We start from the raw sequence: 27,331 nt of genomic DNA, 5'->3' as shown, positions 1-27,331 counted from the left end.
AAATATAGCTTTTTTTCATGCCTAACCCTAAAACCTTGATGTTGTTTTACCTCTATGCTGTATGTCCTACTTTTTAAAAGGGCACAAAGCAAACACTGTTTGATGTTTGGTGTAGAGCTGCGATATGATCACTTCCATGGCAATTATGCACCATCTTTCCTCAGGTGTACGCAGTGAATCTGTGACATGACTGCAGTTTTGGCACAATGAGGTTGATCATCTGATATTCACTGAATGCTCCTTACCCTGTTGCAAAAATATAAAATCGGGCTGCATTCGTATTGACTTACTTCTTAAACAGTCTTTTCAAATTCAGATTTAACTATGTAGGCTATAGTCTGGTTTTGTGGATTTGTGACTGAAGCTGTGATGGTTTGAAAACCAAGTTGGTTAATAGCATACAGATTTTAGCTTGAGACGCATGTGTGCAATGCATGCCTGTGTGTGTGAACATGTGTGTGAACCACAAAGTGGATGGCTGAGTTTTTTCGAAAAAAGGCCAGCAACAGATGTTATTTGGGTTGTTTCGCTTAAACCAGTTGAGGTTTTCTTTAGAAATTCTCAAAACATAACAGTCATGTTTACATAATCACCAAGGTACAACTCAGCAGCCAGGCAATTTTTGTGAGTTGAATGCTGGTTCATGCTGTGAATTTAGCTCTATAGTACCTCACAAAGGTAAGTAGATTTTCTTTAACATTTTCTTGCTCCATTTTACACTTTAATCCAAAACTAACAATTACTCCGACCTATAGCCTACTAAACTTAAACTATTTGACACAATCGATATTGTGATTAGGCCTACAATATGACTATAGACTGACAAAAAATAGTTTTTTTTTCTCAATTATGATAAAACCAAATAAATACCTGTGGACAAAAAGTGCGTAGTGAATAAATTCTGATGACGTTTTATAGGCTTCAGCAAACTTGTCTTTACAGGCTATCTTCACATTAGTCGTCGAGATTTGTTCTTTGGTTCGCTGTAACTGTTTAGAGGAATTATTAACAACAACGTCGACCAGTTATCGTGTTGACTTGGCATTCATTAAGACAACACGCCCAATTTTTATCCATCTTTGTAAGCAGCTTTATGGACAATCTCACTACGTAAGGCTTATGGTTAGAAGAGCATTCCCCCATCTATCCTTCTTTCTCACACACACACACACACACACACACACACACACACACACACACACACACACACACACACACACACACACACACACACACACACACACACACACACACACACACACACTTTTTTTTTTTTTGTAGCTTAGAGCAATATGTGCGCACGACGCCCGTCGGCAAAATGAGACTGCCCTAACCGTCTATGATGAAACATTGGCCTTTCTACGTGCCCATCAATGTTTTGTCGTATCCAATTGGCCCTCCCTCTGATATTATCATCCCATCTATTGCTCTGCTCGGTTGGGCTTTCCGCTGTCTTCATCCGCCGGTTGACATAGATCCCAGAGAATCGGCGGTACTTTGCTTATATTGATCACGCACAAGCCACAAAACAGTGTTTTTTTCGCGGTATTAAAGATGTCAGAGGCGTCAAAAATAAAGGCTGTTCTAAAACTCGCCTCATTCGGTTTCCTTCGTTTATGTTGACGTTGAACCACCGTCTGATGTTTCAGCGTCCATGTCCTCCCGTTTGGCAGTCCCGCGGAGTGATACTCCTTTGGAACCGACAATGTTGAGGCTCTTAAAATGTCTACTTGGAAAATGAAATGGTTACAATTTCTTTAACAATACGGAAACGGTCAACAAAGGAGTTATGGTTTGTGTTAGAGACGTGTTTTTAGTTTCGTGATAAAAAAAGACGACGACAAGGCGAGGTGGCGGAGGAGTGCTTCATATTGCCTTTCCTCTTTTTTTCATCAAGCCCTCAGTCCGGACCACGGGGGGAAGGATCCTATCCCTAACTTTGTTTTTCTCTCTACTCCAGCCGTTCATTTTCCCCCAGTTGGATGCTACAGACTTGAATTCAGGTAAATGGAAGATTTTACTACACATTCATTACAAGCATATGCATGTGAAATAGAAGACGCCGACCACATTGCGACCGAACAAATGATTAAGTTTTAAGCGTATTGTTCAAGTTGTAAACCGAGTGCCTCAGCCGGGAAAAGCGGGGTCTCGGATTTTTGTCCCTTCGGCCTGAGCGAACTATTACCAGCTTATGTGTGATGGAAAATACTTCTTTGTTCACTTCAATTGGCTTTAACGTTACAGCACATTAGCATATATATATATATTATATATATATGTATACAGTCTGAGTTGGTTTCCCCGGAATCCTGGTAGGCTATCTGTGGTTTGAGTAAGTATGTTTTCAGTAAAGAATTGAAACGTTAGCTCTTAATGGTTTGTTTTAAGCTAACTGTAACGATCCTGCTTTTGGCTTTGCTGTTTCTTCCACCTGTTAGCGATATTTGATAGTTTTACTATCGACGCCTTTGTTGCTTTAGTCCAAATTATAACCCAAATAAGATGCAATGGTACATTCATATTTATTAAATGTATAACTTCGGGATCTGCACCCCCCCCCCCCCACACACACACACACACACACACACAGACTCGACCCCTCTACCAACAACCCACCACTTTAACTAGCAGCAAGACTGCAGCTAAATCTCAATTAACTGCATCATGTAGGCTAGTATCCAATTACACTTTTTCCAACTTTTAACGAGGCTTTGAGGGGGAAAGATACTAATTCTCGTTAATTGCGTTTTGGCCACTCAAACTAAACTTTGGTGGCCCGGGTCTTTGTGTTCATTGGTGCCCCCCCCCCCGTCCTCTTGCTCGACGTGAGGGGAAGGCAACAGGTTTTTAAGTCATTTAAATCGTCCCTTAGGATTTTAACCCACAGACGAAGCATCAAAACACACAGTAACTTTTGTTTGACCTCAGGGATGAGCTCTTTCCTGGCATTTTGTACCTTAAACTTTCCCAAATGGGCAGGCGGAACGTGGGGGTGCTCAAGACGAGCGTATGCAACTTCCATTTGTTAGGAGGGGCCAAACACTTCTCCCCCATTTTGACCTCAGCTAAATGAGAGCCTGACATTTCTTAAGATGTGCCAAAATATTTAGGCTTTCTTCTTGGGAATTACACTTTTCTGTGTAAGTCGTTAATTGTGTTATTATTACCTGTTGTATCAGATTGTAATGTTTGCATTCTTTCATGTCGGAGCTGTTTCCTTTTTTGAGTTAGTGTTATCAACGTGGATTTCATTATTGTTCTGTTAAAGTTGTCAGATTACATACAGCACCAGGATAATTAAGGATCAGTAATACATTTACAAAAATCATTAGCATACAAATTGGACAAAACCACTAGGCCATCCATTGCCCCAGTTTGTATTATTGTTGATTAAAAGTCAATTTAAATGACTTTATGTCAGTGTCTTTCACAAATCAGCACTCAAGTCAGTGGTCTCTTTAGTGTCAAGCAATTTTAGCAATTTAGAGAATAATGCTGGTATTTTAAATGAATTAGATACCTTGTATCAACAGATACAAGGTATCTATGTACAAGATCATCTTGTACATAGTTGGTGAGCCATTTTCAGGGCACAGTTGAAAGTGTCCACTTAATTAATGTCCACTGCACAAGTTTGTAAATAATGACAATGCATATGATGTCTAGGGAAAAAAAACATATCCTTCCAACAGTTGCAATAAGTAAACCCTCATCAAATTAATGTCTGCTGATCACAAACTGAAGGCCATTTAATCAATAGATTTAATCAATACATACGAAGAATACGAACAAAATCACAACATTAAGATTTCCCTTAGCATGTTTTTTTGTGTTGCAGAGTGTCTGTGTTGGTTTGCCAAGCAAATGATACAACTAATACTTATTCATATGTTTAACGCTTAAATTTGCTTTGATATAGACTGGCTGAACTACACAGTCACTATTTAATAGCCTATTAAGATGTTTAATCCTTTTTTTAGTTTAGTTTAGTGGAAGCTGCCTGAGCTCGAGTAACAACGAGTGTACATGGGCCTGTGGCTGAATCATGGTAGATGTGGGCTAGCAGCGAAATTCTTAGAATTGGTTGAGAACTTAAAACTGGGTTATACTCTGATGGTCTTGCAAGAGTATGATACTAGACTGATATTTCAGATTAGCAGGTAGGCATCAGCTATTCATGGTTGATTCGATCTTTCAAGATAGATAACACAAATGTAAGTGTTGCTTTATGACAAGCTGATGTGGTGGTTTTGTATTTCATGCTTGTCATTGTGATTGCAGTAACTGCTTTCAAGGCATCTACCTGAATCCATATCTCATGTGTAAATGAGCAATAGATATTAGACTGACATTGTGATGCAAGTCTGAACATTGTCTGTTTTGTGTGTATTTTTATTGTCCCAAGATTCTTTTATTTGATGTTATACTTACCAGCCTCATTGTTGAGAAAGGAGGACACAACAACTAAAGTAGACATTACTTTTAGCGGATGCATCAACTCCAGCACTTAGACAGGTTTAACCATGTCTCCTGTTCAACCATAATATGTGTTTAAGTGAAAAGACAGATCATTTAATGGGGTTATATAACCTGTACCTCTATCATACCAGTTATGCAATTTCTTTAACCTTTGTTTGACACTTTCAGCTTAGTGAAAAAAATTCAAATGCATCAAACCACCTTCTTTATATATCCTGTTTTTCACCCGATGTAACCCTCCGTTTGTTATGTTTAATATTTTGTTGAAAGCTCCTATACCTGCTCTGTTGAAAAAAACAGTAATTCCTGATTGGCTATATTTAGTCTTTGTGTTATGAACTTTTGTTGGTAACAGTATCTAACCATGTTTCAAATATACTCACACTGTCTTCACCTCCACCTGTAGCCAATTGCTGAGACTGAAAGACCCAAGTGAACAGCAGCAGAGAATGGCTGCAGTGGAATCAGACAAGGAGCTCAACGACTTGCTGGATTTTAGCGCGGTAAGATATCTCCAAAGATTGCTTGAATTTTTGGTATGCATCTTTAGCAGTTTATTCTATGCTCACATAATAACATACAAATTTTGCTTATATAATGTTTTCTGAACAGTACAAGGGTTCTGTAGGTTGAAAAATGAATGAATTTCAGACCGTCTCTGACTGGGTCAGTCGGTCAGGGTTTAAAGGACTGTAGTGCTATTGCATCAATTAAAGTTTTGCAACACTCTTTTGTGGTGGTGCATGATTTAAATTCTAGCTGTCACTGCAGTTAGAACTGTTTTGTGTAGGTTTCTTCATTCCCCTTGTCGGTGGTGGATTTGACAGTAAATAGAATTTGATGAATTGAACTAATAATCACTTCCTAAAGGGAAGCAAAAAAACTCAGCATCAGTTTGTTTTCATTTCTGTCATTTCAGATGTTTGAGCTTCCAGTTTCAAATGGCAAGAACCGACCAACTACTCTTGCCAGCAGTCAGTTTGGAGGTTCAGGTAAGATTAAAAAAATTAACCTGTGGTTTGCTTTTTCTTTCATTTGTTTGGATTTTCGGGCTTTCTGTTTGTTTTACCCCTATTGAAATAAATGCACCATTCATTTGGATCTGACTATAAAAAATATATTTTCATAAAATGAAACAACAAAGAATTTGACATTTTACCTAAACTCTTTTGCTCATATCTAAAGCTGGTGTTGAACTGCTCTTCATAAATCACCTTAGTACCTATTTTAATAATAAATAACAGCAGTGAATTTGACATCTCATTATTTCAACTCCTAATCATTCATGGTGTTTCGAATAGTAAAAGAAAGGCTGTGCAACACATGTATGTGTTGTAAATGTGCTACAGGAAAATTGGTCTGTGCTGCAAATTATTTTACCTCATCACACCAATGGCAAAAGAGACCATTTTGTTTTGGGAGAGAGAGAGAGTGAGACTGAGTGAATAAAAGAAACATAACATATTGATTTGTGACAACAAACAATGTAAATTGAATCCCCTGATGGCCAATGTGCTCAAATGGTTTGGCTCAGTGCCACTAAAGCAAGTGCAGCACGGATTAGCACCTTCATTACTGCAGGTCTACCTGCTGAAGGTGTGTTTAAACTGATGTCTCGCTGTATTAAGTCCAACATAATTAAGAGAAGCAGGCTGTGGCTCTGACCCGTGGGCAAAGTAGTGGCTGTGAGCGCTGTTACTCCTGCGTTATAGAGGATCACGGATAATTGTAGCTCTGCTAAATCTCATTGATGAACACATTTAATTTCCTGTATTTTCTTCACAACAAAAGTCCCTTTTACCTTTTACCATTTCTTTAAGATGCTTTTATTTTGAAGCAGCTGCATAAGCAAATTGAGTGTTTTTAGCTGTAGCAACTTAACACATCTCAGATGTCTGAGAAAAAAAACTTCGAACCACACGGATTCAGTTAGAAGCTACAATGTAGCCTGCTAAGAGGTAAACACTGTGACTTATAAAACTTTAGTTGCAGCTTTAATAGTTGAAACATATCCATTCATAGAATAGCTTGTTACTTGAACATTATAAGCCTTGATGATTCCATTTCATGTCATAACACAATGCTGTTGGTTTAAAAATAGTGAGCACAAACCTGTTTTAATGATAAACTGCACTACTTGTGTTTGGCTTTAGAGACGTTATTTAAAGACGTTAAATATATTATGCTACAAGTTTTTCAAACTCCAAAGGATCAAACAATCACATAGAGATTAACAGTGGTTAATGTCGAAGTAGTAGTTAAAGTAGATTATAATGCAGGAGTGGAATACTTAGTGTTTCCTTAGTTGTTGTCCTAGATTAGCATGACAACTTGAAGCAGGGGGGAATATCTAGTCTGACTGCTTTCAAAGTTATAAAATATGCCTCCCAACATCTCCAAAGCCGATGACGAACTAGCTTTTATTATTTTTACATCATTGTAAAATAGACAGAGTTAAATATACAAGGTTACACGGTTTGGATTTACTTCAGACTTTAGATAACTTTTGTTATTATTCGTTCCACTGTTTATGAAACAGTTGCCATGTAATTTAAAGGTTTTGGATATGTGGAGGTTTAACATGAGCAGGGCTCAACATTATAAATGGCCCGCTGGCCCAGATGAATGATTGACAGAGTACGGGCCAGTTAAAATATTGCCTGAAAAAAAAACCATAGACTGTAACACGTTTTCAATTTCACAGTGCTTTCCTGTCATACCAGTGTTTTGTCAGTAAATATTTTTAAACGTTGCGTATCTAAAACGCTCGTGCGCGCGCTTGTGTGTCACAGTTGAAAGGCAGTCGACTGCTTCACTGCTGTCCCGCCCTCGAGCGTTCATCACTACTCTCGAATTGTACACTCGCACACAGGTTTTAGAACAGGTTTTCTCTAATAAAAAACATGTTTGATAAAACGGTTTTAAAACCATCAGATCCCGACAAAAGCCGAGCTTGAATCAGCATTCAAAGGAAAAAAATCACCGGAAGAGTCGAGAGTGACAGCAGGACATGACGGGAGAAAAGTTTCAGCCACAGTGACAGACAGCTGAAGCTGGAACACGCTGCAGCTAAATTTCCCCTTAAAGTTAAAGACTAGATCCTGTTAAAGGTAAAAGTTATTCACAAAGCATCTTAGCCCTTAAGAGAGCTCCTAAAGTAAAGATCTAAGGATGAAGAGTTTCTCACAGAGAAGAAAGAAGGAGAGAAAGGTGATCATAACAATACCAGCTCTATCACATCCTCATATTAATATCAATCAGATTAAGTAGACTCTTAAAGTTACCAGCATGGTGAACAAGAGCACATGAATATAAGAAAATACTAAATATTTTAATACCTAGAGCTCAGTTAATTAAATGGAAGTTAGAATTTACTTCAAGAATGGTTCAAGAGTAGCCTAAGTTGGTGACTGTTATTCTTCGAATCAAAAGAAACATTCCTGGGCCAGCGGTTACAGTGGTCAGGCCAGTGATCTTTGAAAACCAGTGGTCCGGAGGGCCATTGGCAAATTTAGCTTAATGTCAACCCCTGATGAGACTATGGGGAGCCTTCCTTTTACAGATTTAGTAATGATAATATCTCTGTGTCTGTTAAGTCACTCAAACAAGTAATTTGCACTTTCATTTTTTGGTTTCTTGAAACTGAGAATCCAAAAATGTATTTTTTAAGTTTCATACGGGTTGGCATGCAGGAGGGGGGAAGTTTCAAATTTGCATAAAATGATCAATATTTAAAACAGATCTGTGAACAAACAAGTAGTTTTGCCTTTTCAAATTGTGAATTCCCGGCAGGTAGTACTGTTGAAATTAATGTTATTTAATACAGGATCAGAGTTGGGTTTATGAAGTGTAATCTGTATTTGTTAGTGGATGAGAGCACAGTTGTGTTTGAGAAGTCTCTGGTGACTCACAGGTTAAAACAGCCAGGCCTGTGTTATTTTACATTGTTCAGTATTTCATTAACATTGTTTACTCTCTTGAGATTTTGGTCTGACATCATGCTTTGTGTCTGTATGACTCACTTGCCAAGGGAAGGAAGAAGGTGTGTAGACAAAGAGGCACACACAGTTATAGGTGCCTGGGGCAATGTTCCTGTAAAAACGAAGGCTTGTCTACAAATTTGGTCAATGTATGTGCCAGAGTTTTGCTCATGAAGCTTATGACTCAGGCCAACTGTCTGTTCCCAGTATCTCTTCCTGTGTAATTATAGACTAGCCATGCTTAAAGGGGCGTTGCATGCTGGGAGGAGAAGTGCATTGGGGTTCACCATAGAATTTGTCTGATGTTACTCACCCTTTTCTTCATTTTTCTCTTTATGGTCCTGTTAGTCTGTCTGAGTAGAGCACTACTCATTGTTTCCTATTTATTTTGGGACTTGTTTCACTAATGGAAATCCATTTGTAAAAATTACAGCATTCTAAAGAAGTTTGTTGGTCAAAATCTGATTTAATTTCTTACCACTAATGAAATCTAATTAAAAAACTAAAATGAATATTGTCCCAACAGCAGTGTGATCTGTTGTTATTGTTGAAGCACTTCTTAATTTCACCAAATTATAAGATGTCAACACTTTATAACATGTATAAAATAAAAACAGTAACTAGGACATCATGAGCCTCAAACAAATACATCTTACAGGACAGGGAGGAAGAGGTAACACAATTTTCTAAACCCAGTTGTTAGTCTGACAATAGGCTTAATGAGAACACCAAATCAAACATGTGTTCCTGACTTGTTGATACTTTTGTTTTGCTTTCCACATTATATATACAAAGATGGTGATCTTGATGCAGGGCTCTATTGTTCTATTTGAAGTGAATTCATTTGTCTGATGGTATGGGTTCTGCATCAAACAAAGAAGGTAATTGAAACACCCATTCTGTCATCTGTTTTATATTTTTTTGAAGATGCTGAATGTTAAATGTATTTGAGTAAGGAGACATCATTACACAACCACATGAAAGCAAGTCTCAAGAAAACAACTACAAGGAGGTCTGATATTCTGCAATTCAGAGGGTTCTATTTTTTCTGAACTATATTGACCTTATATACAATGTCCAGAGCAAGTTAACAATGCCAGTTTCCTCACAGGATAATTTTTTATGGCAGGTACCTGTTTCACCCTAGCTGTTTGTTGTCACTTAAAAGCTCCCCCTCTCTACCAATCAACGGATGCAGCTGAGCTTTTGAAATAAAGACATCAAAGTGAAATGGTGTTTCATTAAAATTAAGTATTGTTCATTCAAACAGTGTGAGTCAGGCACTCACACAGAATAACAATGCTGTGGTGGCATGTTACACATTGACCCACATTTTTACACAGCAGTATGTTTACCATTAGCATGTGTTGGTGATCCAGGTCTGTGAAGTTCACCATGTACAGTATACGTCTGGTCAAATCTTTGTTTTGGGGATTTTGTTCTTCTAACCCTTAAGCTATTGACTTTTTCTTATCTCCTATAGTGAGTGAACCTGTCTAGACTTAGCTCTGTGTGTGAAATATGTAGTGTTGTGCAAGTTCACACTTCAAATGAGCTAGCTCAAAGTTCTGTCAATCATATTTAAATGAACTAGTTCACATTCATTGTTCACAATTTTTAATTCTGAACTAAGTTCACAGTCCAAAAAGTGAACTAGTGCATGTTCATTGCTTCTTTCATCCTTTTTTTACTGCACCAAGCTTCTTTTTTCAGTAGAGCCTCCTATACTCCCATCTCTTCTTAAAATCATTCATTCACAAGGTTTACCCAAAGTTTCTTGCTTTCATAAATATCATAAGGATCAATTCTATACCGGAATGAGCAAAAAGACGTGCGCTCAACTGTAAACTGTAATAAATACATATCAATAAGGTATGTATTTTAATTACTCTTCACTTAACAGGCTGGTTTGTCATACCTATACGTGTTGGTTTCAGTTGCTTTACAGGTTTCAGCATTTGAAATACCATTAAAAATCAGTGCTTAATAAACATACAGGCACATAAACCATTATGCTGAGCGAAGCAGAGTGGGAGATAAAAGAATAAATACTGCCGATAACCTGATGTGTTTAAATTATTAACTTAGCTTACATACAGCAAAGGTGATATCTTTTATAAAGAATTTTTAGCAGTGACTTCATTCACTAAATAACTGTCCTAGAAAACAATTCAGAATAAAAGCATTGTGTGAAAACTTGGGTAATCTCCTCACAGAAAATACGGATGGGGCTTTATTTTGAAAAGCAGAGTGGAACCGTGTCATATGCTTACCTAGTGCCGCATATCAGACTTCGGTACACAGTGCTCGATAACTCTTGGTACCTCAGAAGGTACCAGTCTCCTATGCTTACATTCTCGTTCATGGGTTGAAAATTGATTTGTTCAGTTCACCGTTCACATTCAGGCTTAATACTGGAAACATGGATAAACTCCACACTCAGTAGGAACATGCAAGTAGAGCAGAGACATTGTTCAGGACAGTAAAATGCATCAAGATATGCCCTTGCTCTGCTAAAAAAAGGATTCATATAAATGAATTAAATACCATTAATAAAGCATTCTGTGCCTTTCGTTGGGAAGGGCGGGAGGACACCACTCCAAATGAATGGTAGGGTCAACACTAGTTTACTTTCCCAGTTCTTGAAAAGTTATCCAATTATTCCTCCCCTCAGGTGTGAATAATTCTTCCCTTATTCCCTCCTCACAATCCATTGAATCCAGTGGACCACTTTGATACATAAACTCCCTATGTCTGTAAACTTAAAATAACCGATTTTGTCAGTTACTACTACTAATCTACATTTCAACAGGACTGTAATGCAATCGAAAAAAGGTTGAATTGGAGCCTTTCCTGCTTTGGGACTGATGGCTCTCAGCGTAAACCAGTGGTTCATGCATTTTCTTTATCGTCTTTGATTGACATGCAGAGTGACAGACAGCCATTGAGAGGGGACAAGACATTGTCTCCTTCATCTCTTATTCTGCTGGTGTCGTGCGTATAGATCACAGTTGTCACGGCAATCTAGCAGCTCTCAGCGCTGTGGACCCATCATTCTGTTCTACTGCTGAGCCTGTCATGATTCTAGCCTGCCTCTACCCCCCTCTCTCTCCCCTTTCTGTTTTTTAATTAGACAACAAAACAAAAATATGAATATTCATAGAGCTGAGCTTCATTAATATGCACAATTATGCAAATCAGTACACAATTAAGCCTCAGCTTTCCCCAAGAGATGCTGTGTTGCAGCACGAGAGGAGATTGAGAGAGAAAGGGAACGGGCAGAAATTTCTGCTTCGCCAATCTTTAAAATCACTGAAAGCTGTAGCACTCTGCCAATGGATAACGTGTGTCAGCTATGTAAGCTCGAGCCCTTTTGTCTGCATTTAGGCGAAGGTGTAGGCAAAATGTGAGAAAATTGATGGGAAATGAAAGACTGTTGCCTAGGAAAATGTATAGGAGAGTGGGAGAATGAAGAATGTCTACAATGATTCTGGGAGTCTCATACTGGGTGTTAATTATTCAAACTTCCTACAGCTCATATCTACGCTATGTGACAGTGCTGTCACTGTGCTGTCACTATTTGAGCTGTGAAGTGAAGCTCTTTAGTGGGGGTTACTTTGAGCAGCTTGAAAAACCTGTATCAAAGCAGGTCAACTTTCGAAGTTAGACTTAGTTTTGCAAAGAGTAAATGTAAATGTCTAGAACAAATGTGTCTGCCTCCCATTGGTTAATCCATCTAACTCAGCTTCTTGTGTTCCAGGAATGGATGAGAGGAGTGGGTCCAGTCCCTGGGTGCAAGGACAACAGAACAATCCATCATTCAACCAGGGAAGGGTATGTTCCCATTTCATACATGTAATGGGGCTATGTAGATGTCATGCCACAGAGCTTGAGAGAAATGCAACATAGATTTGAGTAATGGTTTTATCTATACCCCTTACTCACACAAACACATTTATTAAGATCCATTTTTTGACCCTTGTTTCAAAACTGACTCTGCACCAGTTTCATTACTAGAAATTAAGATAGATTGCGCACACAAAAAGGTATTTTACACATGTGAAGTATATCAAACATTCAAGCTGAGCAATAAAATATGTTACATCAAGCTTAACAATATTATAAAAATCATCTTTCATGATGTAGCTATGCACAAGCCCCGTCACAAGCATTAGGCAGTCTCATTCATTTTTGTGTATCTCCTAGAAATACAGTTGGTTGGTTTATTTCACTCAGACTCAGAGAATCCATTAAACCTCAGACCACCCTGTTTTAAATCCAGATTAGGTCTGCAGTTTTAAAGATAAACAACCAAATATTTCAGAATGTTCAAGATTTTAACCACTGAAATGACCAGATGTACCCAGTGTAAGTTCCACCAACCAGGCCAAATCAAACTATGTTAACTTGGATGGATCACACACATTATGAATTTGGACTGATCTACCTGGGTTTGTGGCTTACAATAATCACACAATACTTAATAATAACCGTTATAAACAACCCAGTCGTACTTCACTCCCTCAAAGTATGGCAACAAGTCCTGTCTTACCTTAACCTGCCTAAAGTTTACAAAGACAGTCCAAACAGCCACAACCATGCATTTCCTCCAGCCTTAGCAGACTTAGTCTTCTCTATCTGGAAAGACAGTGATATTGTCACAATAATAGATTTACATGCTGAGGGAAACCTTGGGTCATTCCAACAATTACAGCCATCCCAAGGCTTACCATCAGCACATTTCTATCGACATCTCCAGGTTAGGAATTTCATTAGGATGCATATACTCAACTCTGAACATAAGCCCAAACATAACATACGGATTGCTTTCTTCGTCATGTCTCTGGCACTAAGGGGTCAGTACCTTTTTTTTTTCTATGGCACTCATATAGTGATATCCAGGGCTAAAGAAAAGAAATGACTAAGAACAAAAACTCCGTACAGAAATCTCTGAAGATGTATGGGAAGCCATCTTTAATTACATACACCATGGTTCTAAAATTCCATACATGCTTTTATACAACTCAAAGTAGTCCATAGGCTTCATGATTCAAAGTCTAGACTTCATGCTTTATACCTCAACATATCTTCTTTGTGTGATAAGGGCCACATTGTGGGGGGTGATCTGATCAGATCACAGATCAAGTGATCTGGTTTACCACTACACACATGCACAAGCACAGATGTATCACAGCTGATGTACAAATTTAACTGAATGTTCTGAAAATAAGCAAAGTAAATTGAGAATTAATTCATGTTTTTTCCCCCCGTCAGGGTTATGGAGAAGAAGGCCTTTATGGTGAGCAAGAGGGCATTGCCTCTGCCCCTATATTTGGATCAGGGATTGTTGGTAAGAAAGCTTAAATTGAGCTAAGCTGTTGAAATATAGTGACCACAACTTTCATATCGTCTTTTTTAAAACCTAAAGAGAATCAGGGATATTCAGGGTTAGTTTGTACTAATTATAGTACCAGATGAAGGACAAATGTGCTTATTCAAATACACAAGTTTATTTCAGAGGACTGTGTGACTGAGCCAGAACAATGGGTTGTTTGTTTGAGAGAGAAGCCGTTCACCGGTTAGACACTAATGTACCACTTTAGGGCAAACCATATTTATGCTTAGGTGGCAGTGGATGAAGGGAGCATGGTAATCAGGGAGGATGTGGAGGATGGGTTTGTTTGTGTGTTCAGTGCAGGGGGGGTTTCAGTAGGGACGGGGGCGGGTGTAAAGGGTACCCATGCACAAACAAGGCTTTCCCCTGGGACTACTGTGGACTATAGCTCTACTCTGTTTAACTGTCAGGGGAGGGAACTGAGGTTGGGCACAATTGCCCCTGAACCATTTATAATGGGCCAATTTATTGTTGTTTTGTTCGCAATCATAAATACCACAAATCATCTTATAGACTCACATGGCAGATGGGAGGCACCCACATGGAGGATGGAGAATAGCCAGATTGTGATTTAAAACTGACATAAAGGCCCTATTTTCAAAATCATGACCTGATTAAGTATTTCTTTTCCAAACAGGAAAAGCTGAGCGAGGACCATACTCGTCATTTCCTGCACAGGTGAAACTTTTACAGCGACAGGTTATTGTGCTGCTGTATTCTCTTCTCATGCCCTTATTTGAAAAATTATGTCAATTATGTCATGTAATGTGTCAATTGACACATTATGTCAATTATTTTCTATTCCTGTTTAATTCTTCATTTACTCCTACATTTATTTCAAACTAAAATCTGACACTAAATGAGCTTGTGCTTTATTTTCCCCATTTTTAGCCGGGCTTTATGCCTAGTGAGATACCCATGGCAAGTCCTAATGCCCTCTCCCCGCCTGGCCTGAAGTCTAACTCCCAGTTTTATTCCTCTCATGACGGAAACAACCCTCGTCGGAGACCGGCACAGGAACCTATTGGTAAGATTAAGAACAAAATATTGGACAAAATGACAGATTTGATTTCAGAGACATTTTACTATCTTCTGATTATTTTTTAAATGCAGAGTCAGTAGCATTTTTCCTCTGCCATTATTTTCATGGTTTATGTTGTTTTGGATGACTAAGGACATTTCTGTGTGGGGAGTTGGTTTATTTCCCTCAGCCAATGACAGTGCGCAGTAGGGCTGGTTAAAAATATCGATTCATCAATGCATTGCAATTGTAATTTTCCCAATTCAATATCGATTCAGGGATATCTTGAAATCGACGCCCCTCTCCACTGGGGGCACTGTGAATTCAGGTCAGGCACAACTGGTCACTTTACAGTTTTTGTCCATGCCATTACAGAACTGTTATTTTTATTACTGCAATGCAGCTCGGGCACAAATGTGCACTTAAGATCATACTGTACTTTAATGTTTTATTATTTGTTTCTTAAAGAATAATGCAACGATAAAATTCATTTTTTAGTCAGTTTGTTCTAAACCTATACAAATAATACACACATAATTATTTAACAAATATCAGAAGGTACTGTGATGAGTTATCTGGGTATTCCTGTCATCTGTATGATTTATTATATATTTAATCAATATCGAAGCATCGATAAAACCGAATCGATGACTAATCATACGTGACCCAAATAATTGAAATCGAATAGAATTGTGAGGTTGTGGACAATACCCAGCTCTAGTGCACAGGTACATTTAGGAGTGGATACAATTCAGCAATTGGACAGGATTCAAACCGGTGAATATAACGGACGTGGATGTAGCGGCAAAAACGATAAAATATAATATTAGTGAGGTGAAACACGAAGCGGATGAATCTCATTCCAAAGCGAGGACACAGAGTTGGTCTGTACTCTATTGGACAGGCAGGTGCCAAACACTGGCGGTGTAAGCTTGTGCTAGCGTGCTAAATTTTCAGCTTTTCAATTAAACAAATGTAATAGGCCTATTCTCAGATAGTTTGCAGTGTAGCTACAGGCAGTAAATGTTTACGCTAAAATCTTGCAGTGAGTGTGCGCTTCTGGTGGCGGTGAGCCCAGGAGGAGGGGGCCCAGTTTGAATGTTGTTTTTACAGGCTGCAACACACATTTCTACTGACTCCACCTTTGAGTCAGTGTGTAAAATCATTTCTGCTGGAGTTTTAATAAAGTGTTTGAGAAATTCACTTCTGCTAAGTTGAAGGGAGCGAAATCAGTGGGTTCTGAAAGATGCGAGTCACTTAACAACATCAGATTAAAATATCTTTTGATAAGGCATTAATGAGTAGTCACAAAACAGGACAGATGGATGGATTGGTTCAGCAGGACTTCAGAAGAAAGGGGTCTGCATTAATGAAATCCCTCATCGTGGATGTACTTTTTTTTTTCCAATAGGTGAACGTCTTTGTGTTTGTTAGCACGCTTATGTGATCTTGGTCTGTCTTCCTCCCCTCAGAATCGCAGCCAAAAAAGATCAGGAAGGTGCCCCCTGGCCTGCCTTCCTCGGTGAGTACTAACAGCTACAAACATTGGAGCACTAAACTGTACACCTCTGTCAGTCCACGGGAATCCATGTTTTCATGTTTCACGCCTGTTTTCACATTCCATTTGGCATCTTGAGCCTCTCCTTGGCTTGCATAGCGGTTGAATCTCTGCTAAACAGGACATCCAGCTCTTACAGCTGTTTATCTAGACTGCAAAGTAAAAAAAGAAAGTAGGGGGAAGCCACTCATTTACCAAGTCACTCATTTGCAGCTTGTATTTATAGAATGTCGTATTTGTAGGTCCTTTACTTTATGGCCACATTTCTCGCCCCTGCCAAGTGTACTCTTCAGACTGCTGAAGGGAATCCATTCTGCGGTTTGATGTTCCTTACTCCACCTCATCTTTTCCCTCCTACTCTTGCTCTGTGGACACCCATTTCCTCCTCTTTTCTGTCCCCCTCCCCCTCCTCCTCCTCTTCTATACCCCACAGCCCCCACTCCCTCCGCCTTCTTCTCCTTTCTGCCTCCTCCCTCCCCTTTCTCCTTCTCTCTCTCTCTCCCTCCCCCATCCCTCTATCCCAGCTGCCAGTGGAGTTGGCTGCTGTCCAGGATTCGGCAGATGGTTCAGTAATTAGGAGTGCATCTCTCCATTCCCTCTTCTCCTCTCCCCCATTTCCTTCTCCTTTTTCTCTGTGTTTAATCAAATTACAGAGGAAAACTTCAGTCCATTTGGGTTTGAGTTTTGTAGACACAGTTTGATACTTGCTTTTTGCCTTGAATAGTCTTGATTCAGAAAGCTGTGGTGGTTCAGAACATTGGTTCTTTTATAACCATTATACTATGCTCCAAATCCAACTGCATCTCTTATTGTGTGGCAACATCGCACAGTGTTAAAGCGTACAAATGATGTATCTGTAAACCATTCACACTGTGTTTCTGTTCATAAGGATACTATGTAAAGGCCCTACAGAGACAGAAGATAGTACTCAATGTAATCACTGACACTGCACATCCAGTACATAATGCTGAGTGCTTCAGTCTGCAGACATGTTGCAACAGCCTGTACACTGAATTAAGTAGTAAAACCAGATAGTAAAAATCGACTCCAGCCTTGGAAGGCACACATACTTTAAATAGCTGTTTTTAATCCAAATGTCTTTTTTGTTTAAAGTCTGTAAGAAAATTAAAAATGATAGAAAACTAGTTTGTAGTTCCCATCTTAGCTTATTACCATTTTACCATTATACCATATTAGCTCTCTTCAAAGAAAAATAACAAAATTAGCATGTACTGCATGCATGACATTCACATTAGACAGACCATATAAGCTTTTGACAGTTATAAGGTGCTTTGTAATCAAGTTGTCAAGCACTAAGCTGAACAGTTTTGCCCTTGGTCATCTGTTTGTCTTCTTTAGGTTTATGCACCGGCTTCAGGAGAGGATTTCAACAGGGACAATGCTGGCTACCCGGCCTCCAAGGCAGGAAACGTCTACCCACCACCATTCTACATGCAAGGTCAGTAAAGGCAAACCCTCCTTCAAAACCTCTGGTCCATTGTGTTAGGTTTGAAAATTCAGTCTGACCAGGACAGTTTTTGTTGTTAAATCACGTTACATGTATCACACACCTAAACTGTTTATAGCAAACTGGATTTTTTCCTCCATAGCCTCTGTGGTTGTGTAACTAGTTGCCTATGATACCCTTATGAAGAGCAGATGAACCTATCAGCTTTAGCGGTATGTCAATAAACACCCTGTGGTGCCCGGGTGCTGAATAGTGCATCACAGTTGAATGAAGTCATCACAGTAATGTGACATGTCTCATACGTGGCCCTCATTGTCTCCTCGTCTCCTGTCGCTGTTTTTTATCCTCACCCATCACTTCCCCCTTCTTCCTCCTCTCTGGATGCTTCCTAACAGAAGGCCACCACCCGCCCTCTGATCCGTGGGGCTCTGCCCGGTCGATGGTTCAGCCCGGGTATTCTGCCATGCTGGGCAACCCCCCCCATCTGAGCCAGCATGGCCCTTTCACTGCCATTAACCCCCAAGACAGACTGGTGAGTTCTGTCTTAATAAGTTGGACTTTTGTTTCTCAGAGAGCACAGTGAGGTCTTTGGCACTTTTTGACTAATACATTATTGAGAGTTTCTGTCTGCTCCTGCAATTAAATTACTGGTTATCTTTACTTCCAAGAAACGACAGCCACTGCCCCTCTCACCCCAAAACTACCCCCTGCATGGCAGTGAGGTGAACGGGGCTCATCCCGCTGGCTTCCACTCCAGCTCCAGCAGCTTCGTAGTCCCCAGCCACACACCCCCTATTGCCGGCACTGACACTTTGGGTAAATCCTTAAGTGTTCTCTTTCTTTGAGCTTTTTCTTTTTGGCTTTTTACGTGTACAAGTCTTTAAGCACAATGGTTTTGTTCATGGGATCCAATTAAACAGTATTTTTCTTCCCCTAAAGCCAATCGAGGAACAGTGCCTGGAAGTTCAGGTGATGAGATCGGAAAAGCCCTGGCATCTGTAAGTAGTATGAGATCAATATAGACGAATCAGTCAGACTTTAAACATTACATATCATCTTTCTATAGCAATAGCAAGAGAAGTGAAGCCAATAGGTGTATGTAAGTTGATCAAATACTCTTTTGTCCAGATCTATCCTTCAGACAGTTCTGCCTTCCCTCCATCTCCATCGACGCCCTCTGGCTCTCCCCAGGCTGTGTCAGGTGAGAGAATAGCTCCAGTCATTATTTCCTAAGGTCAGCTGGCCTCTGTTGTTGTTTTGTTTGGTCACCGTTCGGGGCTTTCATGTTGTGAAGGAAGAGATATATTCTTGAATCTGTTTTGTTGTTTGTTCTTACTTGAATGGTTATTCATGACAATGTAGCTCCATCTATTGGGTTAGAAGTGGTATTTAATGTTTTTAAAATGAATTAATCTTGTGTTTTGAGGAATCTTAATGCTCTGTGTTGTTAGCTTTTAAGTGATATATTTAGTTAAATGCATTACATCGATGAGTGTTTACTGGCATTTGCCATCAGTTGGACTGGTGTATCTATTTGACCTTTTCAAGTAGTAATTGATGAAATACATTCATATTACATGAGAAGCCACATACCATTCAGGGAAAAAACATTTACATCATATGTAATTGGTGGAAAGGTCAGTCAAAAAACTGCATTGCCAAAAGGTTAAATCAAATGATTTCACAGAATCAAAATAACCCAGATTTGGACTGTGTCACTGAGTTCAGTCAGACATTTTCTCATGCTCGCTCTGAACAAACATAGAATGACACTCAACACTATACTGACATGGAAGTAATCTGATTCAGCAAATGCTTCTTCTCAGAATGTCTCGTCTTTTCAATACATGTGTCTGAGATTTGAACTCTACTTATGATGGTAAAATTTCCACATCATCAATTTTAATAAGCCTGTCAACAATTATGAACTGGTTTTTCCCCATATACAGCTTAACCTTTACTTGATCTTTCAGACACATGCAAACATGCACGCACACACACACACACACACACACACACACCCACACACACACCATCCATATATAGCTTATGAGAGAGGAAGGGAAAATATAGTAAAAATATAAAGAGGTGAGCTCACTTCCCCATTTGTCTCTGCTCTGAGGTTTTGAGTGAGCTCATCACAAACGTGTCTTACATCAAATACTGCTGCTGGTTCATAGTGAGGGCAGTAAAAAGGGGCTGAGGGTGTTAATCGTGAACCCAATATAAACTGAAATATGAAATGTTCTACTTTGAAATAAGTGATTTTATACATATACTGGTACTCCAAAAGTATAGATGAAGAATTTGTACCTATTATATCTTCATATTTCACGTATATAAAAATATACTCGATCAGGATCTGCCACAAGACGAAAAGCGCTGTTCTTATAAAGTTGATCTGCATACTACAAGTGAGCTTTTTGACCTCTTCAAGGCTTTCACTCTCGGTGCACCTCGGTAGTTGGTGACCCTGTGCCAGTAAACCCTACTCTGCTTATCTTTTGTTCTTAAACAAGTAATATAATGAGCCTCATTTTTTAGACGCAATAAGTGCTTCCAATGTGTCAGAGAACAGATATACCTTCAGCATATGGTTCAAATCACACTTTTCCTAGTGTCTCTGATTGAGCATTTAAGAACCCAGCACAAACTGTTTCTTGTGAACAAAAAGACATGCATATCATATTTGAGAAAGAAATGGAGTAATAACACTAACACATCATCCTTTCTTCAGGCTCTGCATCGCAGTGGACTCGGTCTTCGGGTCAGGTCACACCTTCACCCAACTTTGAGGAGGGAATTCAGTCCATGGTGAGTCAACAGTTCTTTTTTTATTTTTCCATTTTGAAGTTGCAACTTCAGATTGTTAAAGCAAATGACAGAGGTAAAGACATGACACCAACAGTCATTCCTGCTGCAGTCTCATCCACCACTGTTTTTTGTTCCCTTTAGCCGAGTAAAATGGAAGACCGTCTGGACGAAGCTATCAATGTTCTTCAGCGTCACGCCAGTGGACAGGGCGGGACTGGCCTGGCTGAAATGCACAGTCTGCTCTCATCTAGTTTAGGGTTACCTGCAGCCTTCACCAGCGCAGCCCTGGGAATGGCCAGTCGCCTGCCTGGACTGGTGAGATAAATGAAAAGCAGTATAAGAAGTCCCCAAATGACTGAATTAAGTTTGATGTAATAATCAAGGATGTTTCATTGCTCTTACTCTAGCACTAAAATCTTTTTGAAAGATAAATCTAACATGTTAAATTGTTCTCCTGAAGCTGTCCAGTCACCATGAGGACTCTGTTGGTCTGCCCTCTAGTGGAGGTCTTATGCATAGCAACCATGGCCCTGCATCTGTTCAGCATGGCTCTCAGCCTGATGGTTTTGCTGGTGAGACTTTCTGTTGATCTGTACTCTGTGTTAATTTAATTACCTGTCTATCAGAAATGATAGTAATACATAAACACTTTATAACAGTTAAATAAATATGTTTGGTTCTTTATGCATCTTATTCAGTATGTGTGTTTATTAACTCATTGTGCAGGCCTGATAGCAAGTATTCAACGTTCCATTGGGTCTGATTTGAAACGAGAGGAGAAGGAGGATGATGAAAACTGCTCCATCACTGACAAGTCTGAGGATGAAAGGAAAGACATCAAGGGCCTCCTCGGAACAAGGTTTCCAGAATGTTTTCTATTTTCACACATAATGTACGCTCTCTTATCAGTGCATAATGTTTAAAGGCGTAAAGGTAGAGTCAGTAGCATTGTTCGTTGCAGCTTGCAAATGCAACATTCAAACTGGAATGAGAAACATCCTGTGTCACCCAAAACATCAAAATCAAAAAGAGGACAGGGTCTCTACAGACACAGTCACAACCACATGTATGGAGGCCCATAAGTGATAATTGAGCAGCATTACTTTTGTACAAGTCTGTATACAGGTCTAGAGGGTACTCTGTTATATTTCTTTCTTTTAAACCTTAGATTAGAAAAGTCTGAATCCATTTCTGAATATTTGGTCCTCAATACCCAATTTGAAAGGTACAGGTTAAAAAACAATTTCATTAACAATGCCTGAAAGAACAAGAGCAACACTTGATGAGAAAGGACTTGTATGAAGCTTAAGTTGCAAACTGAAATGTAAGCAACCTTTACAACAGACTTTTCTATAGCCAATATGTTACTCTGGATTTTTTTCTCAAACTTTTCAATGAGGTGTTGAAACTGCTAGAAAAATGTACTGCATTTTCTTGGGAAGCAATTTTAAGTGAACTGTACCCATACTGTTGTTTCCCTCCCTCCTCATCTGCCAGTCTGGATGATGAGGAAGACGATGAAGATCTGCCAGTGGAGATTAAGGTTGAGCGGGAGAAAGTACGGAGGTTGCAAAACAACACCCGTGAGCGGCTTCGTGTGCGGGACATCAACGAGGCTTTTAAGGAGCTGGGCCGCATGTGTCAGCTCCATATGAGCTATGAGAAACCACAGACCAAATTGATCGTACTGCAACAGGCCGTTAACGTTATTCTCAACCTGGAGCAGCAAGTCAGAGGTCAGTGGGTGTCCAGGGAGGAAAGAAGAGGAGGGGAAATGCTTATTTTGCAAAATAAAACACACACATCTTCACTTCCAAGCTCCTTTTATGTCATTGAATATGTCCTTTAAGACCTCATAGTAGTTGATTTTACTCCACTCATGCTGGTAAATCAATTCTACCTGATTTTTATTAATACTTGTAATCCAAGTGATATCGTACTTTTTCGAGTGCACCCTAAAAGGGATGAAATGTAAGGACATGAGACGAGGAAATGAAGCTGTGAGTGTTTTTAAGACATGCCCATTCTTCAGTTCATCCTCTGAGGTTTTCATCCCCTGGTAACACATACAGGTCTGCTGTGTGTTCTGATGCAGTGTATGTGTTGCTTTGTCTTAAACTGGCTGTCTGTTTCCACTGTGTAAATCTTTACATGTGTCTCTTCTTCGCCGTTTATTGGATTAACACATCTTTTTTTTTCTGCACATTTTCTTTTTCCACTGTTGCCTCATTGTGCTAAATTAATTTACAAAGTTCTTTTAACATCAGATACGTTTATTCAGTGTTATGATGCCATCTACTCATAGTCTGTTCACTGACAGCCCTGATAGCATGAAAGCAGCTTGTCCTAACCCGTCTTCAGCGTTGTTGCAGTGTCTGTGTACTGCATGCCCCTGTCTCTCAGCCATTAACCCTTTCATTTTGCCACCTTTTTTTCCGTGAGAGACCTTTCCATCTCTCCATTCTTTCTCCCCTTCCTCTATCATTTTCTTTTTACAGATGGCAAAAGCGACCTCTTCTCCCCCACATTCAGATAAATACATCAGTCTCCTACTGCTGATGTATTTAATACAATATCCTCAGTCCTTCTTCTCAGCTTTGTCTCTGTGGCTTTTTCTGTAACAGCAGAGGGTGTTTCCTCCTTTCTCTCCCTCCTCATTACTTCTCTTATTCTGCTGGACAAACAACATATCCCCCTCCACTTCCACCCTGGACCCTAGTGACCAAAAAAGTTAATCTTTGTTGGTTGGTTAAACTTTAGAGCAGATTTTAGAACACCTTGTCATCTATTATATTCTGATCTACAGTATCTTTATTCTTGGCTTGAAATCACTTAGTGATTTTTCAACTGACAAAACGTAATTGTTTGATTGATGACAATATGTCAATTTATTTTAGTTTTTAGTACATATTAAAAAAAAAAGAAGAAAACTCTGCCCCTCCGCTCACTCTCCTGCAGCCTCGCTCCACTGTGATCTTCTTATGCAATTCCACTGGTCTTACCTTGAGCTAAGAGATTGAAGTTAGTACTATTCTGAGGTACACATAAAAGATGAATGATTTCTAATCACAGAAATAGAAGTTAAAGCAGTATAACAGGTTTAAAGCAGATGACCTGCAGTTTTTGTGTACATATAGCCTATGCTCAGGAAGGGTTGTGATTTGGGTTTGTTAACCAGCCCCTCAAACGCCCCCTCTCCTCCTGGCTGCAGCATCGTCACGGTGACTGATGAGAACCTCACTGCCGAGGAGAAGGAGCAGAGGGAGCGAGGGCGCCGCCAAGCCAACAATGCTAGAGAAAGGGTGCGTGTGCGAGACATTAACGAAGCCTTCAGAGAGCTGGGCAGGATGTGTCAGGTCCACCTGCAGAGCGACAAGGCCCAGACCAAGCTGATCATCCTGCAGCAGGCTGTCCAGGTCATACTGGGCCTGGAGAAGCAGGTGCGAGGTAGGTCAGCCAATAAAAGAAGGTCTGATCCACAGAGACAACCAACCATCTCCAGTCATAACCAGACAACAGTCCACCCTTCAGAATAAAAACTCTTCCTTAATTTTGCTCTCACTTGCTGTGTAGCATCAATTTTGGGTATCCCTTTGCTTTACTAAAGAAGAAGAAGAAAAGGGAGAATCTTAGAGGACGAAACATCTCTGCTTTCTGCCAAACACCTCACTTCTAATCCTACCTTCATTTTCCTGCCTTTTCTGTCTCCCATCCATCTTTTATTTTGCTTTCAGGACTTTATCTAATTGCTTAAAAGATGACTAAGGACGAAGCTTTATGAGATTTGCTTCCTTTCTTTCGGACTGTTATTAATTTGTTGTGTCCTTTTCCAGAGCGTAATTTGAACCCAAAGGCTGCCTGCCTCAAGAGGAGAGAGGAGGAAAAAGTTTCAGGTGTGGACCCCCAGATGCAGCTTGGTGGGGGTCACCCTGGTCTTGGAGATGGACATATGTAATTCTCAGGTCAGTCTGCAGAACAGAAGCCTGCAAGATGAAATAATGAATATTATGTTTGTATAACAATCTTCATTTTGGAAAGACATTGACTTTATTTCCCTTCCTTTTGTCTTTCAGTTCCTGTTGATTGTACAGCCCCAAGAACACGTGGCCTTAATCTTGAATTGTCATACATCTCAGTGTGTGTTAATCAACTTTTGGAAAGCACACGCGCCCACACACCTCATTACTTACAAGGCAGTTGGCCACATTCCTAACGATGACAAAAGAAACAAGCACAGTCTTCTTGAAAGAGGAAAACATTTACTGGTCTTGACAAAACTATGAATTGAGGACATTGGTTTGGAGAACATGAAAATTGGACATAAGGACATTCTTCTGAGCGTGTTTTTTAAGACATTTTGAAGACTTGCTTTACCTGTTGGGAGCAAAACTTGTTTGGATCAAATAAAACTTTTGGATCAATTGCTCACATGAGCAGAGTTAGGATTTTTTATCATAGGATAATTATTGGCATTCCCATCTGAAAAGGAGGTCTTACATTCTTTACAAGCAAGGAGGCACACATGGGTTTATATCTAATGATAGAACAAAACAAATAGTGTTTGGTTATAAATAGCCAACTTTATTATCATCTCATTTGATGACTGAATTAAATTGGAGACATCCAGCCACTGACGGCCCATTAGAGAGAGTCTTCTCTCTTTGATATGATATGGTAACTCTGGCTGTGGTGAAAATTTATTGTTTTTGGCTGTAAAGGTGCCACAGTGACAGACTCGCATTTCACAATTATTTTAGATTTTTTTTTTTTTTTTTGGATCCCTGAGTCTTATCTCTGAGTCCTGTACATCTGTTCTTTTTTTGTGGCCATGCAAGTGGAATGAAAGAATGGTGGCGAGAGACCAACCACCGATGCAAAGACTCAATACCTTCCCTCTGTGAGGCTGCCGTTGGACTTGTGCGGAAACAGGTGGCATCCTCACTGTTCAGCCATGTGGTCAGTTTGAACCCTCCGACCCAATACAGCTAGTGTCACATCAGCCTGTGCCTGTTGAATCACACCCAAAGACACTGTTACGTTGTTGTGAACTCACTCGACTCACCACAATCTTTGTTGTGGTGGATGACATTTTGCTAAGACAGAAATAATTAAGTATTGAAAGGGATCATGAGTGTTACTGCTACCTGCTGAAGAATTGACTCAATCGCCATCGACTGACTCGTGGTTTTTTTGCTCTATGTTTGGCAGTGCTTTGTGTTTTTTTCCCCCCCCTTTTGAACAATTGCAAACCCGTATAAGAATTATAAGAATCTTCTTTTTGTAGAATTGATTTATCTTTATTTTGTGTGTGTTTTTTTTTTACTTTGTAAGATAGTTAAATGAGTTTTGTTTTTCTCATTTTGAATGCTTTTTGTGTTTACGTTGTTTTATTGTAACAAGTCTCAATTTAGATTTCAGGAACAAAGTGAGTTTTTTTTTTTTTCTTTTGTGCCAGGTGCTTAGAAATGTTAGCAATGACAAAACAAACATCTGGCTGTAACATCACCTGTTTTGATATTGCTCATTTGTTGTTTTTAAATGCCTGTTTCAACACAAAACTGTCAGGCCAGTTGTAATTAGATTTTTCTTCTGTTGGAGAAAGTTTTCTCCTAAAGTTAATGTTTTTCTAAAGCACGCCCCATCTCCTTGCCCTGATGTCGAGCTTACTGATGAGCTTGTTGATTAGTTTGCGGAAAGGGAAAAAGGGGACATGTTCAACCTGCAACAGAAGTCACTGTTTTGTTTTGAACCGAAGCATAAGAAGAATCAAAAAGGGGGGCCTTGGCCATTTTACTGACTTTGGGAGTTTTGATAATGGTTACTCACCAGTGCCTGAATAGTTCTCTGCTACGTGTTGGATAATGTTGCATTCAAGGACTTTTGGGTTGTACCCTTTTTTTTTTTTAAATACAGATGTATAAAACCATATATACTTATGTGACATCCGACTCAGAACATCTATATGAAGGGTGACACTCGTTGAGGCTGGTTTTTCGGAGTCTGTGTCATTAAATGTAAGGTGACTTATAACCTGATGTACAATTTTTGAGAGGCAAACTCACTTATAATTTCTCATCTTTGATGAACTGATTTGTTAAAATTTGTTTTTGTCCTTGACTGGTATGTGCATTAAAGAAATATGCACAGCTGTAAAAATGAGTCTTCATCAGCTTTATCTTTGTAAGCTGGTGTTGATATGTAATAGTGTTTGGTTTACCTCTACATTTTGTCACAAATGTTGCCCTATGAACTGGCCCTTAACATTATTTTCTTTTTAAACTACGTCAGATTTTCAGCAAGGAATAATGTAGCGTGATATGGAAAGTGGCCACTAAAAACTTGTATTTTTTATTTCTTTTATTGAAAGAAGTGTCTGCAGTATCAAAGTATCAACATGCACTTGATGTTCTTTGTTAACAGACTCTTCCTGTCCTCAACAACAGATGACCTGCTTCAAAACTTTGTCTTCACTCATGTTTGAGGACAGCATCTATGTAGGCTATGTCCTCAAAGTGCCTCCAGTTTCCTATTTTTTATATATAAAGTAGATATTGAGAACTGTTGTGTATATAACAGTAATGTAGCAATAAATGTGCCATTTTTAATAACAAAA

General features: G+C 39.4%; 1 protein-coding gene across 2 annotated transcripts; it reads left to right on the top strand.

Annotated features, from left to right (window-relative positions):
- Positions 1 to 1,435: 1,435 nt before the first annotated feature.
- On the top strand, positions 1,436 to 27,331 carry tcf3a (transcription factor 3a). Of its 2 annotated transcripts, none has more exons than XM_020634051.3 (20): positions 1,436 to 2,003; positions 4,889 to 4,985; positions 5,402 to 5,474; positions 12,223 to 12,296; positions 13,737 to 13,812; positions 14,495 to 14,535; positions 14,749 to 14,884; positions 16,351 to 16,400; positions 17,796 to 17,895; positions 18,300 to 18,436; positions 18,573 to 18,720; positions 18,844 to 18,902; positions 19,033 to 19,105; positions 20,642 to 20,718; positions 20,860 to 21,033; positions 21,179 to 21,290; positions 21,445 to 21,577; positions 23,930 to 24,165; positions 24,552 to 24,680; positions 24,792 to 27,331. In XM_020634051.3, exons 2-19 carry the CDS (start codon positions 4,932 to 4,934, stop codon positions 24,671 to 24,673), a joined length of 1,875 nt encoding a protein of 624 aa, XP_020489707.1. In that variant the 5' UTR covers positions 1,436 to 2,003; positions 4,889 to 4,931; the 3' UTR covers positions 24,674 to 24,680; positions 24,792 to 27,331. The 2 variants fall into 2 exon arrangements, with proteins under 2 accessions (XP_020489707.1, XP_020489708.1); XM_020634052.3 differs by lacking the exon at positions 23,930 to 24,165 and adding an exon at positions 22,216 to 22,454 and having other exon boundaries at positions 1,453 to 2,003.

Source organism: Labrus bergylta, chromosome 4 (assembly GCF_963930695.1).
Source record: "Labrus bergylta chromosome 4, fLabBer1.1, whole genome shotgun sequence".
NCBI lineage: Eukaryota > Metazoa > Chordata > Actinopteri > Labriformes > Labridae > Labrus > Labrus bergylta.
This window is presented reverse-complemented; position numbering and strand designations above follow the sequence as displayed.